The 20712-nt window shown below is 40.8% G+C and overlaps 1 protein-coding gene across 2 annotated transcripts; it reads right to left on the bottom strand.

Moving 5' to 3' along the window:
• Positions 1-880: 880 nt before the first annotated feature.
• Positions 881-20357, bottom strand: LOC121362643 (sodium/hydrogen exchanger 9B2-like). Of its 2 annotated transcripts, none has more exons than XM_041484309.1 (12): positions 20240-20357; positions 17592-17691; positions 16241-16421; positions 14708-14878; positions 11891-12033; positions 10036-10163; positions 8958-9133; positions 8319-8425; positions 7020-7169; positions 4547-4655; positions 4216-4352; positions 881-3236 (listed from the first exon to the last, which is right to left on the bottom strand). In XM_041484309.1, the coding sequence occupies exons 2-12, from the start codon at positions 17679-17681 to the stop codon at positions 2997-2999; spliced, it is 1632 nt and encodes a 543-aa protein (XP_041340243.1). In that variant the 5' UTR covers positions 17682-17691; positions 20240-20357; the 3' UTR covers positions 881-2996. The 2 variants fall into 2 exon arrangements, with proteins under 2 accessions (XP_041340243.1, XP_041340242.1); XM_041484308.1 differs by having other exon boundaries at positions 16241-16424.
• Between the last annotated feature and the right edge of the window lie 355 nt (positions 20358-20712).

The raw sequence follows: 20712 nt of genomic DNA on the forward strand, positions 1-20712 counted from the left end.
CTCAGAATTGTGGAAGTGATATAACATATAACAGAGTGCACTGAGGTTAAAGGAACAGGTAAACCCCATTTATGACACGCTGTTTTGCTGGGGAGGCAGTATTAGAGGCTATCACAAACAAGAGCTCTTCATCAAAGGTTTGCTTTCGTACTTAAGGTTGTGTCCAAATTTAAAGGGCTGTAATCCTTGAAACATCACACTTCTGTTATTGAACACATTCCAAATTTGGCATAGTGATCCCTGTGGGAAGATTATACTTTTTATAAAGCTCTACAAAAAAGTGAACTCCTGTTAGTTTTACTCAAGTAGAACTATTTTATAGACAGTTACTGATGAACTGAACACTATTTCTTCACCTTGTGAGTTAGCTTTACCAACATTACAATTTTCAATTACTTAACCTCCTATTAAAACTACACGCATTTCACAAAATCATAGAATCAGTGAGGTTGGAAAAGCCCTCTGAGATCACTGAATCCAACCTATGACCACCATGTCAACCAGACCATGACTCTCAGTGCCATGTCCAGTCTTCAATTAAAATGATTCCACCACCTTCCTAGGCAGTCCATTCCACTGTTTAACAACCCCTTCTGTGAAGAAATTCCTCCCAATGTCCAACTTAAAACTCCTCTAGTAAAGCTTATGACTCTGTCCTCTCATCCTGTCACTGGCTGTGTGTGAGAAGAGGCCAATCCCCACCTGGCTGCACCCCCCTGCCAGGGCGTTGCAGAGCAGTGAGGTGCCCCCCGAGCTGAACACCCCCAGCTCTCTCAGCCGCTCCTCACAGGACTTGTGCTCCAGACCCTTCCCCAGCTCCGCTGCCCTTCTCTGGACACGCTCCAGCACCTCAATGTCCTCCCTGTAGTGAGGGGCCCAGGACAGGACACAGCTCTCGAGGTGTGGCCTCACCAGTGCCCAGTACAGGGGACAATCACTGCTCCTGCTGGCCACACCATTGCTGATCCAGGCCAGGATGCCCTTGGCCTTCTTGGCCCCCTGGGCTCGCCCTGGCTCACGTTCAGCTGCTGTCACCAGCACCCCCAGGTCCTTTTCCACCGGGCAGCTTCCCAGCCACTCTGTCCCTGCCTGTGGCACTGCCTGGGGCTGCTGTGACCCAAGGCAGGACTCAGCACTTGGCCCTGTTGAACCTCATTCTGTTGGTCTTAGCCCATTGATCCAGCCAGTCCAGATCCCCTGCAGAGACTTCCTGCTTTCCAGCAGATCAACACTGCCACCCAACTTTGTGTTGTCCATGAATTTAGGGGCAGTGCACTTAATCCCCTTATCCAGATCATCAGTAAAGATACTGAACAGGACTGGGCCAGGAGGACACTAGGAGTGCACCTGAAGTAGGCAGGACAGGCACAGAAGGCCAGGTATGTCACAATAATGACCACACACAGCACTCTTAACCATTGCTCCAGCATCAAACCCATCATGTGCAGTTTGAAAGCATCTTCCTTTCGGGTCAGGAGACAAACTTGAACTGAACTAAAGATGGTACATTCCCAAGGAAGCAGAAAGAACAGCAGTGTGCACAGTTAAGAGAAATATAATGTACCTGACAACTGTTAACAGAAAACTTACCAAAGAATTTCCTGATATTTTTACCATTGTGCCGGAACTGCAGGCTAGGAAATTTAAATATTTCCTCAGGAAGCTCTCTTTTTGCTTAGAGAGTAAGGCTTATACAAAGGCATATATGTACAGCTACATATACAGCTCATTTGTATGGCATATGACTCTCTGGAAATAGTACAGTGTCAACATTAGAAGAATTTAAGTAGTTAAAAGTGTTTTTGTACATATTTTGTTTTGAATATTAAACATTTAAAATGTAAAATACAGATGATTCATTCTTACTAATGCCAAAATCTAGACACTATCAAATGTATTCTACACAGTATCCTGTAAAATGAGTTCAGTGAACTGTAGAGTAGAAATCTGCAGGAGTGTTGTCCACCTCAGTTACAGGCACAATCTAATAGCCTTTCCAAAAAAATAACAAAGTAACTTCCAGTTTCTGATGGATGCTGTACTGACCATGTGCCTCAGAATAGAGTTACCAACAACTTACTTGGAGCCAGACAGATTTGCTGGTATCTGTCAAGTGATACCAAACCTAAAAGGCAAGCGCAAGATTTTGATCAACAGAGGTTACTCCTGGCTATAGAACAGCTTCTCTCTCTTGACATCCTGTGGTGTGAAGGCTGAGGTGCTCAGGTGAAGAAGCAGCCATCCCAATCCCATACAACCCTCCCCCAGTCCTTACAGCCATCCCACAGCCCTCATCTCATTTTCAGGTTCCATCTGTTTTTCTGCTGGCACCAACATCTTTATTACCAGTCGATGACAGCCCCAACTGTGTCTTTGAGCATGTAAGTACCACTTGCTGTACGACCAGAGCTGACAGTCCTTGAAGGCACAAAGGAGTGCTTCAGCTGTGAGGGAGAACAGCAACAGGGAAAGGCAAGTTTTGGAACACAAATGAGGAAGGAGAGGGAATCACCAACTGATCAATCATCCATCATCAACCAGCTGATGGCAGGACTTGTTCACTATGTGTCAGCAACCTCTAACTTTGAAGTTGCTTTCTTTGAGTTGTATAACTTGTCATCTCATAGCCCAGTTTCAACCATCAAGAAGTTATTCACATTAGTCTCCATTTTTTTCTGCTTATATTCTGCCTCATGACTCCATGCCTTAACAGTTCTGACCCTCTCCTTGGCCTCACCACCCACACATTTCAAGTAACTCTTGACTGCTAACTTCTCAGTGACTCACTGCCAGGTCATCTTATTCACTGTATGTTCAGCTATTTCATCTCAAGGCACCATCATCACATAAAAATATTTTATAGAACTCCACCAGGGCTGCTTTAAAAATAGCAGGGGTGACTGATAGTTCTAGGTTCCTCCAGCAAGATTAGACATGCCAGATTTACACAACAGAAGTGTAAGGGTTGAAGGACCAGAGTGCTGTAGTTGTCTGTCTTACGAAGGTTCACAGGCCTCTGCCTCTTCTCCAACCTCCGCACCTTCCTCATCCTCCTTGCTATTTGTCTGAGCCTTCTGCAGAAGTCTGGGCCCTGCCAAGCCGATAACCAGGGCTCCAATTGGAGCAGTGATCAAGATGGCCAAGAAAGCTACTGTCAGTACATCCATTCCATACTTTTCCAGTTGTTCATCTTGATGTCGTCTTGCTGTATCCAGGGCAAGAGAACCTATTGCAGCCTGCAGGGAAGAAAACATTGCTGAGATGGAGCAAGGAAGCTTTGGCACTGAATGAGGAAAAATGGGAACATATCATGAGTCAACAATTCACATGAATTTGACACTTTTAGTACATTCAGCCTGTTTGTTTTAGGCTGTACATAGCAAAGTAAACATTATATTACACCTGAGAGAACAATTTTCACTTGACTATGCTTGGAATTTCCTAAGCTAATGAGTTTATCTGTGTGGTTTCCTCCTGTGAAGAACATTGCTTAGCTGCCATTTTATCCTCATTTCTGGACAATGTGAAATTAATGAAATAGGCCAGTATATTGTGTATTGCAGTTGTGAAAATGCCACACTTGGAGAACATATCTTGGCAATAGTCAACTAGTGGCAGCTTCTGAAAATTTAATTCACTGATCATGTAATAAGCCTTGCCTGTTTTGATTAGCAACTTTTGTTTGCAAGTAATCATGCTACTGAGGCAAAGTCTAAATGACTTGACAATCACTGAAACAAAGGAGTAGGAATGTAGCCAGCCTGTGGCAACTCTACTAATGTGGCTCTCAGACTACTCCTTACCAAAAAAATCACAAACTGAAACCCATTCCGAGTTTGGATGTGACTGTCCTTGCAGACACTTCATGTGTAAGAGGGAAATGCTTTTACATTTGGGAGTTCTCAGAATTTGTATGTAAAGGCACAATAATCAGCAATGGCTGAGAAATGGTTAAATTTCCTATGGTATATGTATGTATAATTCACTGTCATTACTAAGAGTAAATCCTGGATGCAAGCAAAATGCCTGCACATATAAAGTTCTCCACACACTTTTTAAGCAGTTAAGAGTGTTTTAGAGTATGAACAGTCAATATTCTGCATTTAGCTGTCACTGAGCCTGAACCTTTCCCTGCTTACCACTCTGCTAGTTACAGGGAGCTGTGCTGAAGAAAATAGATTTAGCTTGGAATGAAAGTGATGTTGGATTGTTTACCTGGACAGTGGCTTTGGGAATCCATGCCAGTGAGACAAATACCTTCTCCTTGAAATTAAACCCAGCAAAAGACACCATCAGGAACGTTGCTATGATTCGCACAACTAGGGCAATGCCTAATATAGCAACACAGAGCCCTGCAACAGACAAACACTTCTCAGTAATTTTGTGCAGAGGTGCTTCTGGTTGTTTGATTTTTTTTTTGGGGGGGGGGGGGGGGGGGGGGGGTAATGCTCCCCGCACCAGCCATAGTCTGCTTTGTTTTAGATTTCTTTACAGAGATTCTTTCAAAGCCAGTAATAAAGGCTGGATAATTTGTGAATGATCTTACCAACAGTTTCAGGCCTAAGAGATGTAATGGATACTTCTGCTCCAATTAAACCAAAAAGAAAAGGTTGAAAGATATTCCATGCAACTGCCACAATTTTTTCAATTTCCCTCTGCAATAGAAACAAAACTAATCTGTAAATTCACAAAAAGATGGCCAAGCAGACCACAACAGTTAAGTAATCATAGGACAAAGTGAAAATGTTTCATAAACATTGTTCAGAATTGCTCCTCTTCCTTTGACCTAATACTTTCAAAATCAGCTACACACCTTTTGAAGGTCAGACTGACTCTAGCTGTCCTAGTAAATAAATACTTGATGTCTTGAGAGGAGAAATAAAAAGCACTGGTGTTTGAAGAGTAACAGAGCAGTTTGCAGACAAGAGAAGGAAAATAAAGCATTGTTGATTTTCAGTATTTAGAAAGATGTCATTTCAACACCTTTGCCATGATGTTTCTGAGCCTTTGGGAACTGCATGCCGAAACATGTTCTCCTATTTGTAGCTGAGCAGAGTCAGACTCTCCCAAGTTTCAGACATGACCTAACTCTGTTCGTGTTGCACTCAGTCAGAGGCCTCTCACCATGTCAGCAGGAGCAAAGTCAGTCTGAGCAAGTCTGAAGTCACAGAGCAGGAAGAAGTGCTGAACTTCCCACTGCAATATAGTGTATAAAGGCAAAACCATCTTTTCTCCTCACGTTTGAACTTTACACAATTTTCCTAAAATAACTGCTGCCACGGTAAACAGGAATCTTCCACTTACATGACAAGGTACACAGAGCATATCAAATACCACTTGTCTTTTAATTAAGTGGGTTCTGAAATAGCAAATGAACCTTCAGATAGGAGTGCTGGAAAATCTAAGTGCAGTGCTGTGTCACTTAAAAATGAATCCAGGGCCTAGACCATGTTCCATCCTTGGTATTCTCTTTGGGACTGATCCTGCAACACCTCTTGCTCTTCTGTCAAGGAATGGTAGGTTACAGTAACACAAAAACTTCTGTAACCTTGAAGAAAATGGGATGGATATATATATATGTGTGTGTGTGTGTGTATATATATAAACATTTTTTACCTCATTTCTTCTTGTTATTTCACCCTTTTCAGTTCTGTCAAAATAAAAATAAATTAAAAAAAAAAAAAAAAGCCCCAGAAATCTCCTCTTTATGGATTTCAGCCTATTTACTGCCCATATGACTGTTCCAGGAATAGATCTAATGATCTAATGTTCATTGTTCTCTGCAGACAGTGTTTGTCAAGTGCCTTCCACCACGGAAAGTGGGAGGTAGTGGCCTTTGAGAAGCTCAGCAGGAAAACCTTGGTAATATATTGGGTACACAGACACCTCTATCTCTATCTGAGAAAAAGAGCTAAGGCATTTGACATCAATATACTTAAGGTCATGAAGCTTCATTCACAGATCAAAAGAATTTAAACTAAGCCTTTATACACTGCATATACTCTTTTAAGGTCCTTCCTCCTATAATGATTTAAAAGCTTTTCAGTAGAGAGCTTTATCAGCTGCAATGTCCTTAACTAAGGACTAACTTAAGTCCCAAGAAGAGTTTTTCATCCTTTAAAATTTGACAATCTTAGTTTCTTTTCATTGTCATAACAAACGTTGGTATCTTTGTAAGTCAGGGTCAAGATAGGGATAATAACATGGACTCTACCATATCTAACCCCCTTTCCTTTTTCTTCCCCTTCTACTGAATGTCACAAAGCTATAGCTATGGAGAGAAAGATGCCCTCAAAACATTAAATACAGATGGTATCAAGCAAAAGAGGCAGTACAGAAATGCAGTGGGGCAGCAGCAGTAAGATGAACTAGGCTAGTATCTAAGAGAAAGTGACTAAAAAGCAGTCTTTTGTATGGTTTTTATATGGCCTCACATAATTTATTGTGTGCACTCTGCTCTCTAGCTTATCTAAATTACACTGGCTGGGATTTGGGAAAGATGAGAGAGGACAGTTAATCACTGCTTTTCATTTCACCTCCTTCAAACCACAGGGAGCAAACCCTCAGGGTATTCAGGCCACGTCCACAACTGCATCTTGAACACCGATTTGTAAACTTCACCATAAAGTGACTGTGTACACGCACAGAGCTGGGAATTGAAGCTTTGGATTGCTACTGTCAAGTGCCTAAGTCTCCTTCATATGGCTTAAGATGTCTAAGAAAAGCTGAGCATTTCTCAATCAGTATCCCAGGCTCTGTATTGGCATACCTATTGCTCTACTGACACACATGGTAACTTTCTGTCACAGGAAATGCTAAAGACTTCCAAAACAAATGCAGAACGTGCTGCTTGGTTTGGTGGGGTTTTGAGGTTTTTTTGCTTGTTTGTTTTTTAAATCTGTACACCCTCTAACGCTTCACAAATATACCATTACCATTTCTGACAGAAATTCAAGCTTCTGTCAGGCTGCACATTCAGCAGACTTTGGATATGGTATGCTTCTTATGTAAACATTCACCTTTTCAGCCGACCATCCCACACCTGCAACAAAAGCTAAGACCAATGTGCAAAGCCCTCCTGATCCAGGGAAGCCAAAGTAGATGCTGCCAAAAACAGCAAACATGGACAGTCCAAGTACAAAATACGATCTCTTCCATGCCAAAGATGCCTGCAGCCAAGGAAAGAAACAAACAAAAAAGTGAATTTCTTTCAGAAATGGGGGGAAAAGTTATTCCTGTTAATTTTGAAAATAAGTACTTGAAAAGAAAATTAAAAATTAATAATTCTGAAGGAATCAAAACTTCCAAGTGAGACTTGAACTGCTCAGTTGGATTGAAGAATTTTTTGCAGACATTAATTTCTAAGAATAAAAATTTTGAAAATGTAATTTTTTTTCCCTCTGCTCACCCAAGTTCTTATTGCCACTAGGCTATTTTTATCACAAGAAACATGATGCGCTGTTCCAGCAGCTCTGCCTCAACTCTGTGATAGCAGGATTTTCTACCTGTGTAGTCAAGTATTACAACAGTTTATCCAAGGAAAGGCGAAATCTTTGCCACCAGATGTTTTTAAGGACAAGTCAAACATTTGCCAGGAAAAATCTAGTTTTCTTTCATTCAGTCTCACAGCAGACAGTTATCTACCATTGTTCCTCATTTCTTTCTAACTCTTTAGCTCTTGTATCACACTTCTTACATTATTTAATAACAAAATTTGATGCCAATGAGGGCAATAGATGCTCTGAATACTGACTTTGGTAGTCCAGAGTGTATCTACATTCTTCTACAATTTTCTGTTCATTTAATTACCCCTCAAGAGAAAATTCATCTGACACTTTCTATAGATGTAATTTTTATGGAAAGTAACACATTCTAATTAATACTAATGATATGATCAATCACTTTAAGCCTCTAATACATCTGCTTTATTAATTTTTAATCTCAGGCCCACTGGATACATCTTAAAGAAGTACATGTGTCTTGCATCAATCTTATAAATTATTATTTTACTGTCTGAAATGGGTATCAGACGCTTCCTCCATTTCCACTACCTTCAATGACAGCAGGATGGTGAGCTGGATTCCAAACTTCCATCAGGAAAGACAATGAGATCATACATTATTATTGGTGCAGTAAATAAGTAATCACCTTTAAAACACATCCTCACTTGATCGTGATAGGTTTTGCAATCTGGAAGGTGCTAACACTGCAAAAGCTTTCCCCAAAACCAGCTTCACAGGAAGCTGGAAATTAATAACTAAAGAAAAGAATCCCTTAGCAAAGAATCACTTTATTGTAATTTTTAAAAAAATTTTTACCTGATCATGGCTTGGGAAATATCGAACAAACATTCCCAGAATTCCCCCAGCTGCTATGCCAACAGTGACCTCCAGCACTCCACGGAGCACATTGTACAGAGTAGAACCTATTTCACAAAAGGAAAACACATTCAGTAAGCCATCCACAGACGTTCACTCAAACCATGCTCTAGACCTATGAGGGTGATTCCAGGACAGTGTCTGCTTTAAATTACTTGGGGCAAAGGAGTTCAGGAGGGAACCTATGGGCTTGAAGGAACTGGATGGTGCAACTTTCTTTCTCTGAAAGCTCATGCCAAGAAAGTGTGCAAGAGAAGTCAGAGAAAGAGCCACTGTCAGAATATTGCCAAACCCAGTGAAATTTTAAAGCATCATGTTGGGCATGCAGGGCCCAGACTTGGCAGGTAAGGGAGCAGTCAGGGAAAAATGTTCTCTGGAAGTTGTTGTGACCCACAACTCAGAGCTGACCACGTTACATCAACTTTTGAACATGAGTAATTTCCATCTCAGTATTTAAGGCTATACATGAATTTTATAACGAGATGCCATTAAGTTACAAACCAGTCAGCTGTAACAGAGCACACAGTCTCCAAGATATCACTGTTCTGCATTTCATCGTGTACAGATTAACCAGCATACCGGAAGAGAAAGCCATCCCAAGACAAGTGTTGAAGCCTGTGATAGCCAGAATGTCATCGATGCTGCCAGCTGCCATTAGCAAAGTTGGGACACCTTTCTCCACCCCATATCCCCCAGCTTGTAAAATCAGCATGGAGGGAACAACCACAGCAGGGGACACTGCACCTAGAACAAAACTGAAAACACACAGGTTCAGCATCTCAAAAAGAAAGCACTGAACTAAAAAAACTTCCAAATGTTCTGACCTTAATTCTTTTGAAGTATAAATAAGTAGACTTTTATGTAAAGTACTTTCTTAACCTTTCCCCTCTAATTACAAGCAGGGATATTTCTATGCAGATCTGCAATCAGCTCTTACTTTCTGTCCAACTCAGTAACATTAAAAGTAAAGGGTTCCACAGACTAAAACTGGAGTTTCCACTGCAGGCCAGTTATGCTCCCTGATAGACGCCTGGATTGTCCCATTTGGAAACCTGGTCTAGACGTGCTTATGACTCAGCAGCCCAGCTCCTTCTCAGAAAATTCAGCATGTGTCAGAGGAGGAGTCCACCCATCTTGTTCTAGTGTATGGGTCTGGCCCAAGTCTACCAATTTAGATAACAGGACTAGATGGAAAAGTTCTTCTCTTCAAGGATGTTACTCTAAAATATACTATGCCATATCCGTGTCCTTGACTTGTGACAGGAAGGCTGTCCTATGTGCATCTCCGTGTGGAAGTTCTGGATTCCAGTACGAAGATTCTCCAAACTGCGGTATAATTTGCTGTCCCTAAAAGCCCCCTTTGTTGTGGTTCAAGACTCAGGGATTGCACCATTCTTCTTTCTTCAAGTGCTCAGGTTACAAACACAGAAAAATAATGTTGCAAGTACTCCTCCGCAGCCTGAAAATATGACCTTTAAATAAGCCACAGAGCCAGACATAAAGGGTAAGCAGAAGACCAGAGGGGCTGAGCACAGCTTCCCAAATGGCATTGAACTGAGGCCTCTGCTTGGCACAGAGAACTAACCACAGTTGGATCATTGAGCTGCAGCCTGGAAACCAGCACTTTTGTCATACAGGAGAAAAGGCAGTACATTACCCTAATATAAATCCCCATTGCCATGGCAAATGCAGGAACAAGTAGGCAAGGACAGCAGCTGTGCCTGTTTCTGAGAGGCACGGTCCGAAAGCAAGCCGTAAACAGACAGCTTTGAGCTTCTTAAGAGCCTGCAATTATACAATAGTGTCAGTACCTTTGGCTTCACAGAGGCAAAACATTTACAATCTGATGTGGCTTGTTAAAGAATCCTGTCTGAGCTGCACTATAGGACATGACATGGCCTAAACTAGAGAGAAGCCCAAGCCCAGCCGGATTTGGATACAAAATTTCAAGTGTGGCAGTGAATCTAGGTTTAATAAGGTTCCTGAATGTCACAGGAAGGAGTAACAGAAATTTCTGTTTGGCTTCTTGTCATTTGCTCCATCCATAAAAGATTTTACTATAATCCCAGAAGTTGCATGAGCAACCCCCCAAATCGCCCCAAAATCTATGAACAAATCATGAAAAGCTGTAGAACTACATCAACTTGGCACAAGGAGCCAAGCATCTTTCAGCTGTCTCTCATGTGATATTTAGAGATTAAGCTCCTTTTGGCTCAGCAACTTTTAAAAAAATTTCCTAAACTGGCATATTTGCTTCTAACAGCTATCTTTAATAGCTAGTCACAAACATGAGTCTGCTAGGACAGGTCCTTAATTTTGACATGAAATTTAAAAAAAAAAGAAATAAAAATCAGCGAGTTCCACTTTTTACCAGTCCAGTTTATCCCAGCATAATCAGGACTGACTTCTTTGTTTTCAGAGTTTCAATTACATGAGGAACAACTGTAACTGCATCAAAGCATTGCCACACACAGAGTCCAAGTGACAGTTTTCTTACCACATGGAAGAAAAAGAAGTCAAAAATGAAGTTCCCTCAGCAAAAAAAAGTTGTTATGAATAGAAAGAAATGCAGTCTCACAGAACTTGGGCTGTCCAGGCTGTGTCTAAAAACACACAGTTCATGCTCATACAAGCCTCAATGTCTTGGAAAATAAAATGATGACAATATAGGAAAACAGGTATTTTTCAATATTGACAAAACCTTATTTTCCTAAGTAACTGCAGCATTGGCAACTCTGTAGTTTTTCTTGGTTAAGAGAAATGAGTTTACCCATACTTTATCTAAGTTTTATACAAACTCTGAGTGGTTTCTTCAACAGGGAGGGGCCAGTATGGTACAGCTTTACTTCAGCCAGCTCATTTTGAATAAGCAAAACCGTGCCTTCACCAGTTGATGAAGTATCATGTTTGTTAGGGTGCAGAGACTATTTTTTGTTCACAGGACTGCTATGGGCTTCACTGTGATGAGAATCATTGTTTCAGTAGTGCAGCAGGATTGATCTTTGCAATTAACATATTTGCATTAAAATGGCAATTAAAAAAAAAGTAAAAAAAGTACCACAGGGTTTACACTTCTTTGCTTGGTTGGGATTTTTGCATTTCTGGCCACACAAAAACATTCTCTTTCAAGGACTGGGGATCCCTTGCATTGCTTCAGATTTTGAGTATAAACTAACAGGGAGTTTGTCAGGGAGAGTAAAGTCTTCCTGACAGACCATGACAGTGCACACATCCTCAGTATGTCCCACTCACAAAATTCAGGAAAATAAAATAATCATAAAATCAGTTTTCTTCAGGTTTTTTTTTTTTTTGATTGCTTGCCTACTTTACAAATCCAACTGCCAATATTAACATACATATAATTATACAACAGAAATTATGCTTTCTGTAATGATCTAATTTGCAGATGCTCCAAGACGGAGCAGTTCAATATTCTTAATGGAACCAATTATTCAATTTTTTTTTTGATTGCTGTTATATAGTCTGCCACACACAAATGGCTGGTGCCATACCTTTGGATCCAGGCCAAGTCCTGCTCGGGTCAAGATAATGGAAAGAGCAATATTCCTCAGTGCTGCAGACCAGCGTAGGTTTATCTGGACAAAGTCACTGATGAATGGGGTATTTCGGATTAGGAAACCAGCAAGTAGCATCCCTTAAGTCAAAACAAACAAGCTCCTGTCAAATGATTTGCTTTTTTTGCACAAGAAAAGCACTCTTAAAAACAGACACCATATCATGTTTTCATAAGAGAAAAAATAAACAATTTGTATTCCAAATTATTAGCCATATTTTAACAATGGGACGGAGGCATGAGAAGAGATAAACATATTTAAAGCAGTGAAAGTAGCCTCAGAACACAGCAGGTCACCAATGAATAAATCAGCAGGATGCTGATACACAGCTTTAGTCTGAGTCAAAAGAACTCAGCCTCGCGTACCAGCTGCAGGTCATATTTACCATAAGCAGACACCTCTGCATTCTTAGAGATTTTTTTCCTGTTAGCTTCTTTTAATACAAAAATAGGAAGATCATCTAATATTGTGTATTTATCTCAGAAGTTGGGAATTGTTAAAAATCCTCTTAGGTGCAAGAATGCAGGTATCACAGGAACCATAATGCTGCATTCATTAGGAAATATAATCTAAACCAGCTCATCATGGACTAACTTAAACATTTTCAAGTGGTCTAGCAATGAGACTCTTACACAAAGAGGGGACAAAAAAGAGAAGGGAAATCAGAAACTTTGCTTTATCCTCTATTTGAGCTACTTTCAAGATACAGCATGTTACAAATATTAGTAAAGCTGTCCAAGCAGAGACTTCCTGCAAAGGTATCAAAGCCACAGCTCTGGAAGGATATGGAAAAGTACTGGAAAAGCTGAGTTTAAATATGGATCTGCAGAGGATTGATTGTGAGTCCTGATGATTCAAAGATAGATTTTTGTGGCATAATTTTATATTAGTCATGTTTAGAAACAGGAAACAAAAAAAGACAAAAAGTAAACAAATCACTGTAGTCAGGTTGGTCCCAGCTCAGTGTGAGCCTTGACTGTGAACTTGATTTGTCCTGGGACACTCTAAACTTTCCAGACATTGTTCTTTCCACCACCTCTTGGAAAAAACCAGTGTCATAATTAATTTGTGGTACCTCATGACAATTGTATGAGACTGGCATTGTGATCACATGCTCTTTGCAACATTTGCATGAGGTCCAAGTCACTGGACCTACCCCGATCTGGGAATCTACTTAACAAAGCAAAAAATCTCCACCTCAAAGGACACCTTAACTGATTTGCTCCATTATTCCTGCTGCAGAAATCTCTCTGCAACATGCATCTAAAATATATTATTGGTTGTTTCAGTACCAATTTCACTCCTTTTTTCCTGAGAGAGGCTCACAATACGGTGCTTAAGTGCTCAGCCAGCCACCTTACACTGGACCTAGCAAAAGTGGGTTATAGGCATGTAAGAGCACATGGTTTGAATTTTTAATGTAAAAGCAGAATATTCACAGACATTGTCTGTCTCATCTTCTGAGTCATAGATTTCTCCAGTTTTCCTCAAAGACTGGGGACTGGAACAATGAACTCTGTCCTAAACAACGCAAGAGACATGTGCTGTCATGCTGAAGTTTCTGTTGTCCAGTATTACCTGTCTGACAAGCAGTTTCATGCTCAACTCATAACTTTCAGATACAGATGTAATTAAAAAACTCTCAAACAAGCATAACCCAAATGGTCAGAAATACTTTTATTTGTTTAAGAGGGTGTTTACTTAGAAAGGGCAGACTCCTTGCATGTGATATTCTGTGTTCATACTGCAGGTATGCATGCCATATGCAAAACCTCCCTCCCTCTCATTTGAATTTTTTTTCCTCTGGTGAAACTAAGCAGCACAAGAGCGCACAGGCTGCATGGACAGAGCCGTGTGTGGAGCTCCTGCGTGAGGCACAACGCCAGATGTGCAGGTACAGAGTCACGCCTGGCCCACCTCACCAAGCAGTTTTACTGTCTGTCAGCAGCTATACTCATCTGTGCACTAAACACAGCAAGGGGACAGCATACAGCTGCTGAGAAGAACCTGGAGCTTCATTTCCAGCTTCACTGACATTACAGCGCTTCAAAATACTGTACTCATCTAAGCAAGTATAAAAACTCCTCTAGGAAAGAAGCCAGAAAAGATTTTAAAGATGTCAGGATTAACGTTATTTTCATCTCCCATTTCTATTTTCATTTCTATGTAAGATAAAATAAGATGCTGATGTGAAAAAAAAAGTTGTGATTGAATCAGAATAACTCTTTGCAGAAGAATTATTCCTTGTTGTGAATTTATTTTCTCAGGTTTCAATTGTCTTTAGATAAAGGAAGGAGAAGAAAGAAATCCTTTGGACTATGAGTAGTAGGGAATTGCTGTAATGTTTTCTTTGGAAAACACTTTCATTGTATGAGACACTAAAGAAACAGCTCAGCAACAATTTTGCAAAGAGATTACTGTAAAATGATATCTGGATTAAGATTCCTGTTTGCTATTATTAAACCCAAACTTTAAGTAACTGTGACAGAAGGGTCTGAAGGACAATAAACTTTGAATCTGTATGCAAACAATCCTCTGACCCACAAAGAATTAAGATGTTAATTTCACCTGAGCCAGTCTGGGCAATTTTGCACCTTTTTAGAGAGGACCAGAAAAAGTCATTTGGAAAAGCTACAGATTTTGAATGTGACAGTTTATTTGTTCCCAATCCAAACACATCCACCCATACAGATACTACTTGATGGTTTAAACAATACAAAATATGCAGGAAGGAAAGAAGGAAGGATCTCTTACCCAGAAGAGCAGGGAGAGGGGGCAGTGTTCGTATTTTAATGAATCCAAAAATTTTACCTCCGATGACAGCAAAGAAATAAAGAAACAGAATTCCAAAGAGATTTCCACCTGGGAGACACTCAGCCCCACTTATGGACCACACCACAGCCCAAACCAGAACGACAAATGCAACTGGAACAAAACAAAAAATAATTAACATTTAATCATCTCTCAGCAACCACTTTGCTGTTAGGTCACATTTGTTTTGCTATTGAAGAAAAACGTTAGTCATGACTTGTAGAAATGAAATTACTTACCTTAAAAATTAATTTAATCATAACAATGCAGTTAATCTTTCATGGTCCCTAAACTGATGTTCTGATTTTATACATGCTAAAATACTTTAAAATTGGTAACACAAACATCATGAAACAAAAATAAATTTAGTGAGCCTTGGTCTGCTGTGAAAAGCACTTCCTTGGTTCCAAACTTAAAGCAAAGACTTTCACTAACTTATCTTGCATTTGCTTATCTTCCTTCAGCTACTTCAGAACCACAGTAAAATCTACTGTTGAACAGCGTGGCTGTATCTTCAAACTGATGAGTGCAGCTCCAGTCTAATTTCTAAAATAACTGAAGTGTAATTTTTTGGCTGAATGTGTTTGTGCAATATGTTCACAATTGAAATTGTGCAATTGTGATCCCTGGGAAGAAAATTCTGAAGAGGGTCATGTCTCTGGACATCTGGAGTACAAATACTTCCCTTGATACAGCAATCAAAGAAGGATAATACAGAGGAGGAAAAAAATCCTGAAAAATATTATGAGAACAGTGTGTGAAAATATTATAAAATATGTGAAAACATTAGGCTCTTTCAAGGTTCACAAATCTGTTCCAACGGTTGCCCAATGAGAACAGGCATGCATACATATAAAACAGAAGACTGAAGGAGAATAAAAAATGTTTTGAATAAATGTCCTTCGTTTTCAGATTGGAGTTTTCTTAATCCTACTTGAGGGTGACAGGTGGCAAAGGAAGACCAGCAGATTTCCAAACAGAAAAGCCTAAGAATTCCAAGTGGCCGTGGAAGCAATCAAAGACACATGAAATTTCTTTTGTTAGGAAAAACCTTAAATAATTGGCTAGCCAGGCATCTCTTTTGGGAGTTTTCAGTTTAGAACAAATTCTAAACAAAATAGATCAGTTTGCCTTGTAGTGAGGACTCTTTGCTTTGCAAGCCTGTAGTACTAAGGACAAACTATCAAGACAAAAATTAGAACGTCTTTCTTGTGATAAAAATAGTTTGCAGTGCAAAAACATACCTCCCATAGTAAACATATGAGACTGGAGAAACAAAAACTGTACATTCAATCCTTTGTCTCATCTTATTTTTTTTCCTCTGGCTAAAACATTCAAACAATGCTGTGGTAAGTAAAACACAGCTATTTCCATTCATTATTTTCAAGGACAGTCGACAGATATCATCCCATTCAGAGAAACAAGTACTTCTTTTGCCATTTCTCTTTTTAATTAAACTCTGTCCCTCTTACCTACCATTTGTCACTGTTTGGGCCAGTAAACCCTGAGGAGGACAAGCAAATATTTGCCTCCATGTTCTCGCAGGTACTGAAGACCCTGCTGTTGGCTCTGGAGGTTGTTGAGCGCAGTGGTTCAAGAGAGCAGTTTCTTCTGTTTGTGCATTCCCATCAGTACCTTTGGCACCTGCTGCTGGTCCCTGCTGAAGGCAAACAAGGAGACTCCCTCAGAAGTGGCACTTTGTATTTGAAGTAGTGTGCACCACCTGAAGTCAGCTGAGATGCACTGGATCCCCACCGGCTACAGGTGACCACATTAACTGAACAACCACTACAGGAATGTCCAGCTTTGAGATAATTTTTGGCCCTTTTGGCCCTGTGTTTGTTTTTTGTGTGGCACCAAGAATTGCATGTGAGAAACTGCAGGACATTTGCCTTTTTATCTGCACCTGACAGGGCTCCTGTCCCAATAGATATAGCACCGGTGCAGTAACAATATTTGCATATTTGATGAAGAAACAAAAATAGCAGGCCAGGCTGAGCTTGTCTTGTGTACATAACTAAACATTTATTAGTATTTTCTACAATTTGATAAAGTTCTGCTTCCAGACTGGATTTCACAATAGAATTAATGATTAGCATCATTCCACTGAGATGGTACTTATTTAATATAACTCCTTAATAACTACTGTTGCAAAGCCTTGAACCAAAATAACAAAACAAAGATGAAAGAAACAGCAGAGCTGGCCAGCACAAACCTTACTCACATGATCCATTGCTGGAAGGCTCAAGCTGGTAAGTCAAAGTAGAGATGGAGAAAAACTATAACTGGGAGTCATTCCCTTGAAGGTGTTCTCTTATACTTGTACATCTACTTATTCATATTCATAAACAAAGCACTTTTTGACCATTTTTGGATATGTCTCACTTAATTTTAGCATTATTTTTGACAAGTTAATCATCTGCCTTCCGTATGATTATTCATGTCAGCATATTGTCATACTGTAGACATGGAATTCTGCTTATAATGTGGTTTGGCCCTTCTCCAGTAATAGTTCCACATTTCTGATTACTTTTCAGTCTCTTCCTCCTCTCTCTCTCTATATATATATATATATTCCTTACTCAGAGTCATGACTGGAACACAAATCCTGTGAGCTTACAGCATGGAGTTACTTGTTTACCCCATGATTCTGTGATCGCCATGTACATAAAAATGTGCCCTATAAACATCTATATGAGATGCACTCAATACCATATGCTTACTTTTAAGTGCCTTTTACATTAAGAATTTTAATTTTAAAAAAGGAAAAAAGGAACAGGAGGGTTCTCTCTGACTAGAATGATACTTTGGGATCCTAGTTAATTACCTCGCTTTGCTCATGCATGGGAATCATGCCATTTCTCTCACATACTGATGGTTCAGAATCTTCACTGTCATTTACATCTTCCCTTACCATCGCTGCAAACCTGAAGAAAGAAATAAAGGTGGAAAAGTTAAGGAGAAGCAAATAAACACTGTTTTCCGAATGGAAGACTTCTCAGTGATGTCTTTTCTCCACAGACCATGTGTAAAAATCCTCTCAGCCCAATTTCAAGTTTAAAGTTTTCTGTGTCCCTCTGTATGCTGTACCTAAGAGACAGAAACTAACCGAAGCACAGTATAAAGCTTAGAAATTCAAGGACAAAAAAAAAAAAAAAATCTTGAGTTTTAGAATCACAGTTGTCTAAGCTAACCTCTTCATTCCTTTTTAAAACTATGGCTGTAATCTTTCTCTATTTGTGCCTCCTTTCAGCACATAAAAAAGGTTATTTGCTATCAGCACCACTTAGCAGGATCATTAGCTCTAAAGTGTCACAGGTCCTGTGTACATTTCAGTGCAAGTGACTCTGCAATAAAGTTAGAACAACTATAGTTTCTAAAACTCTAAGAGGTTTCTAAAACTTCAGGAGGGGACTCTTTGCCCCAACTTAAGCCTGACTGATCCAGTTTGATTTTCAGAGGAATTTCAACAATGTGTTTTCTCTAGATGCTACTAGTTAGATACTCAGTCAATGTGTTCGTAAGAAAGTGAAGATGCCTGTTTGAATAAAGATCAGGACTCTTCACAGCTTGCAGCCTGATTAAACATGGCTCTTTTCTTACTGATTATATCCCATGGAGGTACTTCTCAGACTGGGAAGTAAGATCCAAGTAATTTGTGGATAGTTATCATTGTATTTGCTCAACTCTAACTGGTCCGCTACTTGTCCCATAGATTCTAACAAGAGATATGGCAGTACACTGTTTTGTATGTCAGGTATTTTTTGGTGCACATATTTATTGTAGTTTCACAAGTGTGAGCTATCAAGGGGGGAGGCATAAATCTGGATACAAGGCTTGACAGTGTTCTCTCTTACAGCAAAAGCTGGCATACATTCTCCATCAGCTAAATTTTTTTCAGTCTTTTACACTGCTCTGGGCATATAAAACACCAGGGAAGAAAAGCCAGAACTTCTGAGCCAAGAAATTCCTTCCTTGTTAGATGGTTGGAAGTAAGTCAGAGCTGATGCTCACAATTATCATGCTTCGAGTTTAAAATGAAATATTTGATATTTGGGAAAGGCTGATACCATAAAGAAAAGGGCCATTCTAACACCTATGAGGTTTTGTTTGAGCTGTTCTGATATGAAACTGGCCTGAGCCATGACCAAGGCACAGCTGTAGAATACAGAGCTATAAGTAAACACTTTCAGTGTGTTATAAGTTAATAGTTTTGCTTTTTTTCCCTTTCCTATTTAAAGGTGAAGTGTTTATTTACTCAATTTTCATTACTTTTCTGTATTTTCAATTAGTACTTGCAGAACCAAATAGTTGTGCTTTTAGGGTTTTAGGTTTTTTAATAACATTGGTGATACTTTTGATTTGGTTTTCTTCCATCCTTTCATTGGGACTGGGAATTCACAAATGCCAATCCTCCTAACTGGAATAGAAAGCATCAGCAACCTACCAACGTCTCCCTCCTTCCCTTCACTGACCACTTTCCCAGGGTGCATTTATGTACTTAATTTTGCACTTGGTTTGTGTGCAAGGACAGAAGGACATTGTTCTTCATCCAGCTTCGTAAAGGCAACATCCCAGATCAGTCACATAGCTGTTGACACAAAATTAATTAAAACTTCTAAGAGTTAATTAATTAATTAATACTTCTGAGAAGGGCAAGTACACCTCACCACAGCTTCAGCTCCTGAAAGTGCTGTTCACAGCAGCGTGTGGGACAGGCAAGATGGACTAAGCAGGGATACTGAATATTCTGTTTAACAGGAAAGGTTTCAGGGAGTGAATGACGGATCTGACAGTGCTGTCCTTATCTGGTTTGTGCCAGGTCTTCACCCTGCTGGCAGCGTCAAGAACCTGCTTCCAAGAACTCTCCTTTGGATCTACGGGACCAAAATGAGTAGTTACTTACGCCATCATGGGTCTTTTGGAAGTTCACAGGTTTTGTGTTATTTTGGGGGGAGCGGGGTTGTTTTCCCTTTTCAATTTTATCTCCTATGCCAACAAAAATCAGTGATTGAGAAATCACCGAGACAAATTTATACCTCAGGGTTAAGGCCCATCCCACGGAAACCAGCCAGTAACAGACCTATTTTAGTACCTCCCTGTAAAATACACTTTTCTCCTTTGGAGAGCAGAAAGGCTTGCATTAGATCCTCTCGTTCCGGTGGTTTTTGAACGGCAGTGAGGGAGAGCTGAGTGGCAGGGACAGCACGGCATGAGGCGACTCTCAGCGCTCTGCTTTGCACACAGAAGGCACAGAACGCCATGCAGACGAAACACCACAAACCCCACCGCAGCAACTGGCACTCAGAATAAACAACGATTAAAACACCCAAACCATCAATACCCACAAAAAGGCGCCAAGTAAACCCGGGAGCAGCCTCCTGCCTGCCCAGCCGGCTCTCCGTTCCCACCCCGGTCACTCCTCCTGCTGCAGGGGATGCGGGGGCAGCGATTCAAGAGGGGCACAGAACTCACCTGCGGCTTACCCCGGCGGGGCCCACAGGCACGGACCCGCTCCCCGCGCAGCCCCGAGCGGGGCCAGCCCGCTGCACGGCTCCGGCTCCGGCTGCTCCTCCCCCGCTGCTGCTGCTGGCGCAACAGGCCCTCCTCCTCCGCTGCCACAGCTCCGCCGGGCCAGCGGCTGCGGCTGCGGGTGCCCCGAAGGGCTCCCCGCAGGCCTCGCTGAACGGGTCACCGCGGGAAAGGCGGCAGGAGACGGGCCACGGTCCGAGCTGTCAGCTTGGTGAGAGCGATGGGAGCAGTCCTGAGCCCATCCAAGGCTTGGATACCCGTCAGGGCACCCAGGAGGAGGATTTTTGTCTCTTTCGTAGCCAGTCACCCGTGACATTCACTGCATCTTTCTGTGCTGCCGTTCCCATGGCTGTGGGAAGATGCATAGGGAAGCTACACGCCATCCTTAACCCAGACTACAGCACTGGAGAAATTGG

The sequence above is a fragment of the Pyrgilauda ruficollis genome, unplaced genomic scaffold (assembly GCF_017590135.1).
Source record: "Pyrgilauda ruficollis isolate IOZ18807 unplaced genomic scaffold, ASM1759013v1 scaffold65, whole genome shotgun sequence".
In the NCBI taxonomy this organism is placed as follows: domain Eukaryota; kingdom Metazoa; phylum Chordata; class Aves; order Passeriformes; family Passeridae; genus Pyrgilauda; species Pyrgilauda ruficollis.

Excerpts from the sequence above, each read along its gene's own strand:
- LOC121362643 (XM_041484308.1), bottom strand. The coding sequence starts at position 17,681 with ATGGTAAGGGAAGATGTAAATGACAGTGAAGATTCTGAACCATCAGTA. Across the intron at positions 12,034-14,707 it reads CCCTCTCCCTGCTCTTCTGG|GGATGCTACTTGCTGGTTTC; the intron begins GTAAGAGATCCT and ends TTTTGACTTAAG. Across the intron at positions 10,164-11,890 it reads GACTTGGCCTGGATCCAAAG|GCTCTTAAGAAGCTCAAAGC; the intron begins GTATGGCACCAG and ends GTATAATTGCAG.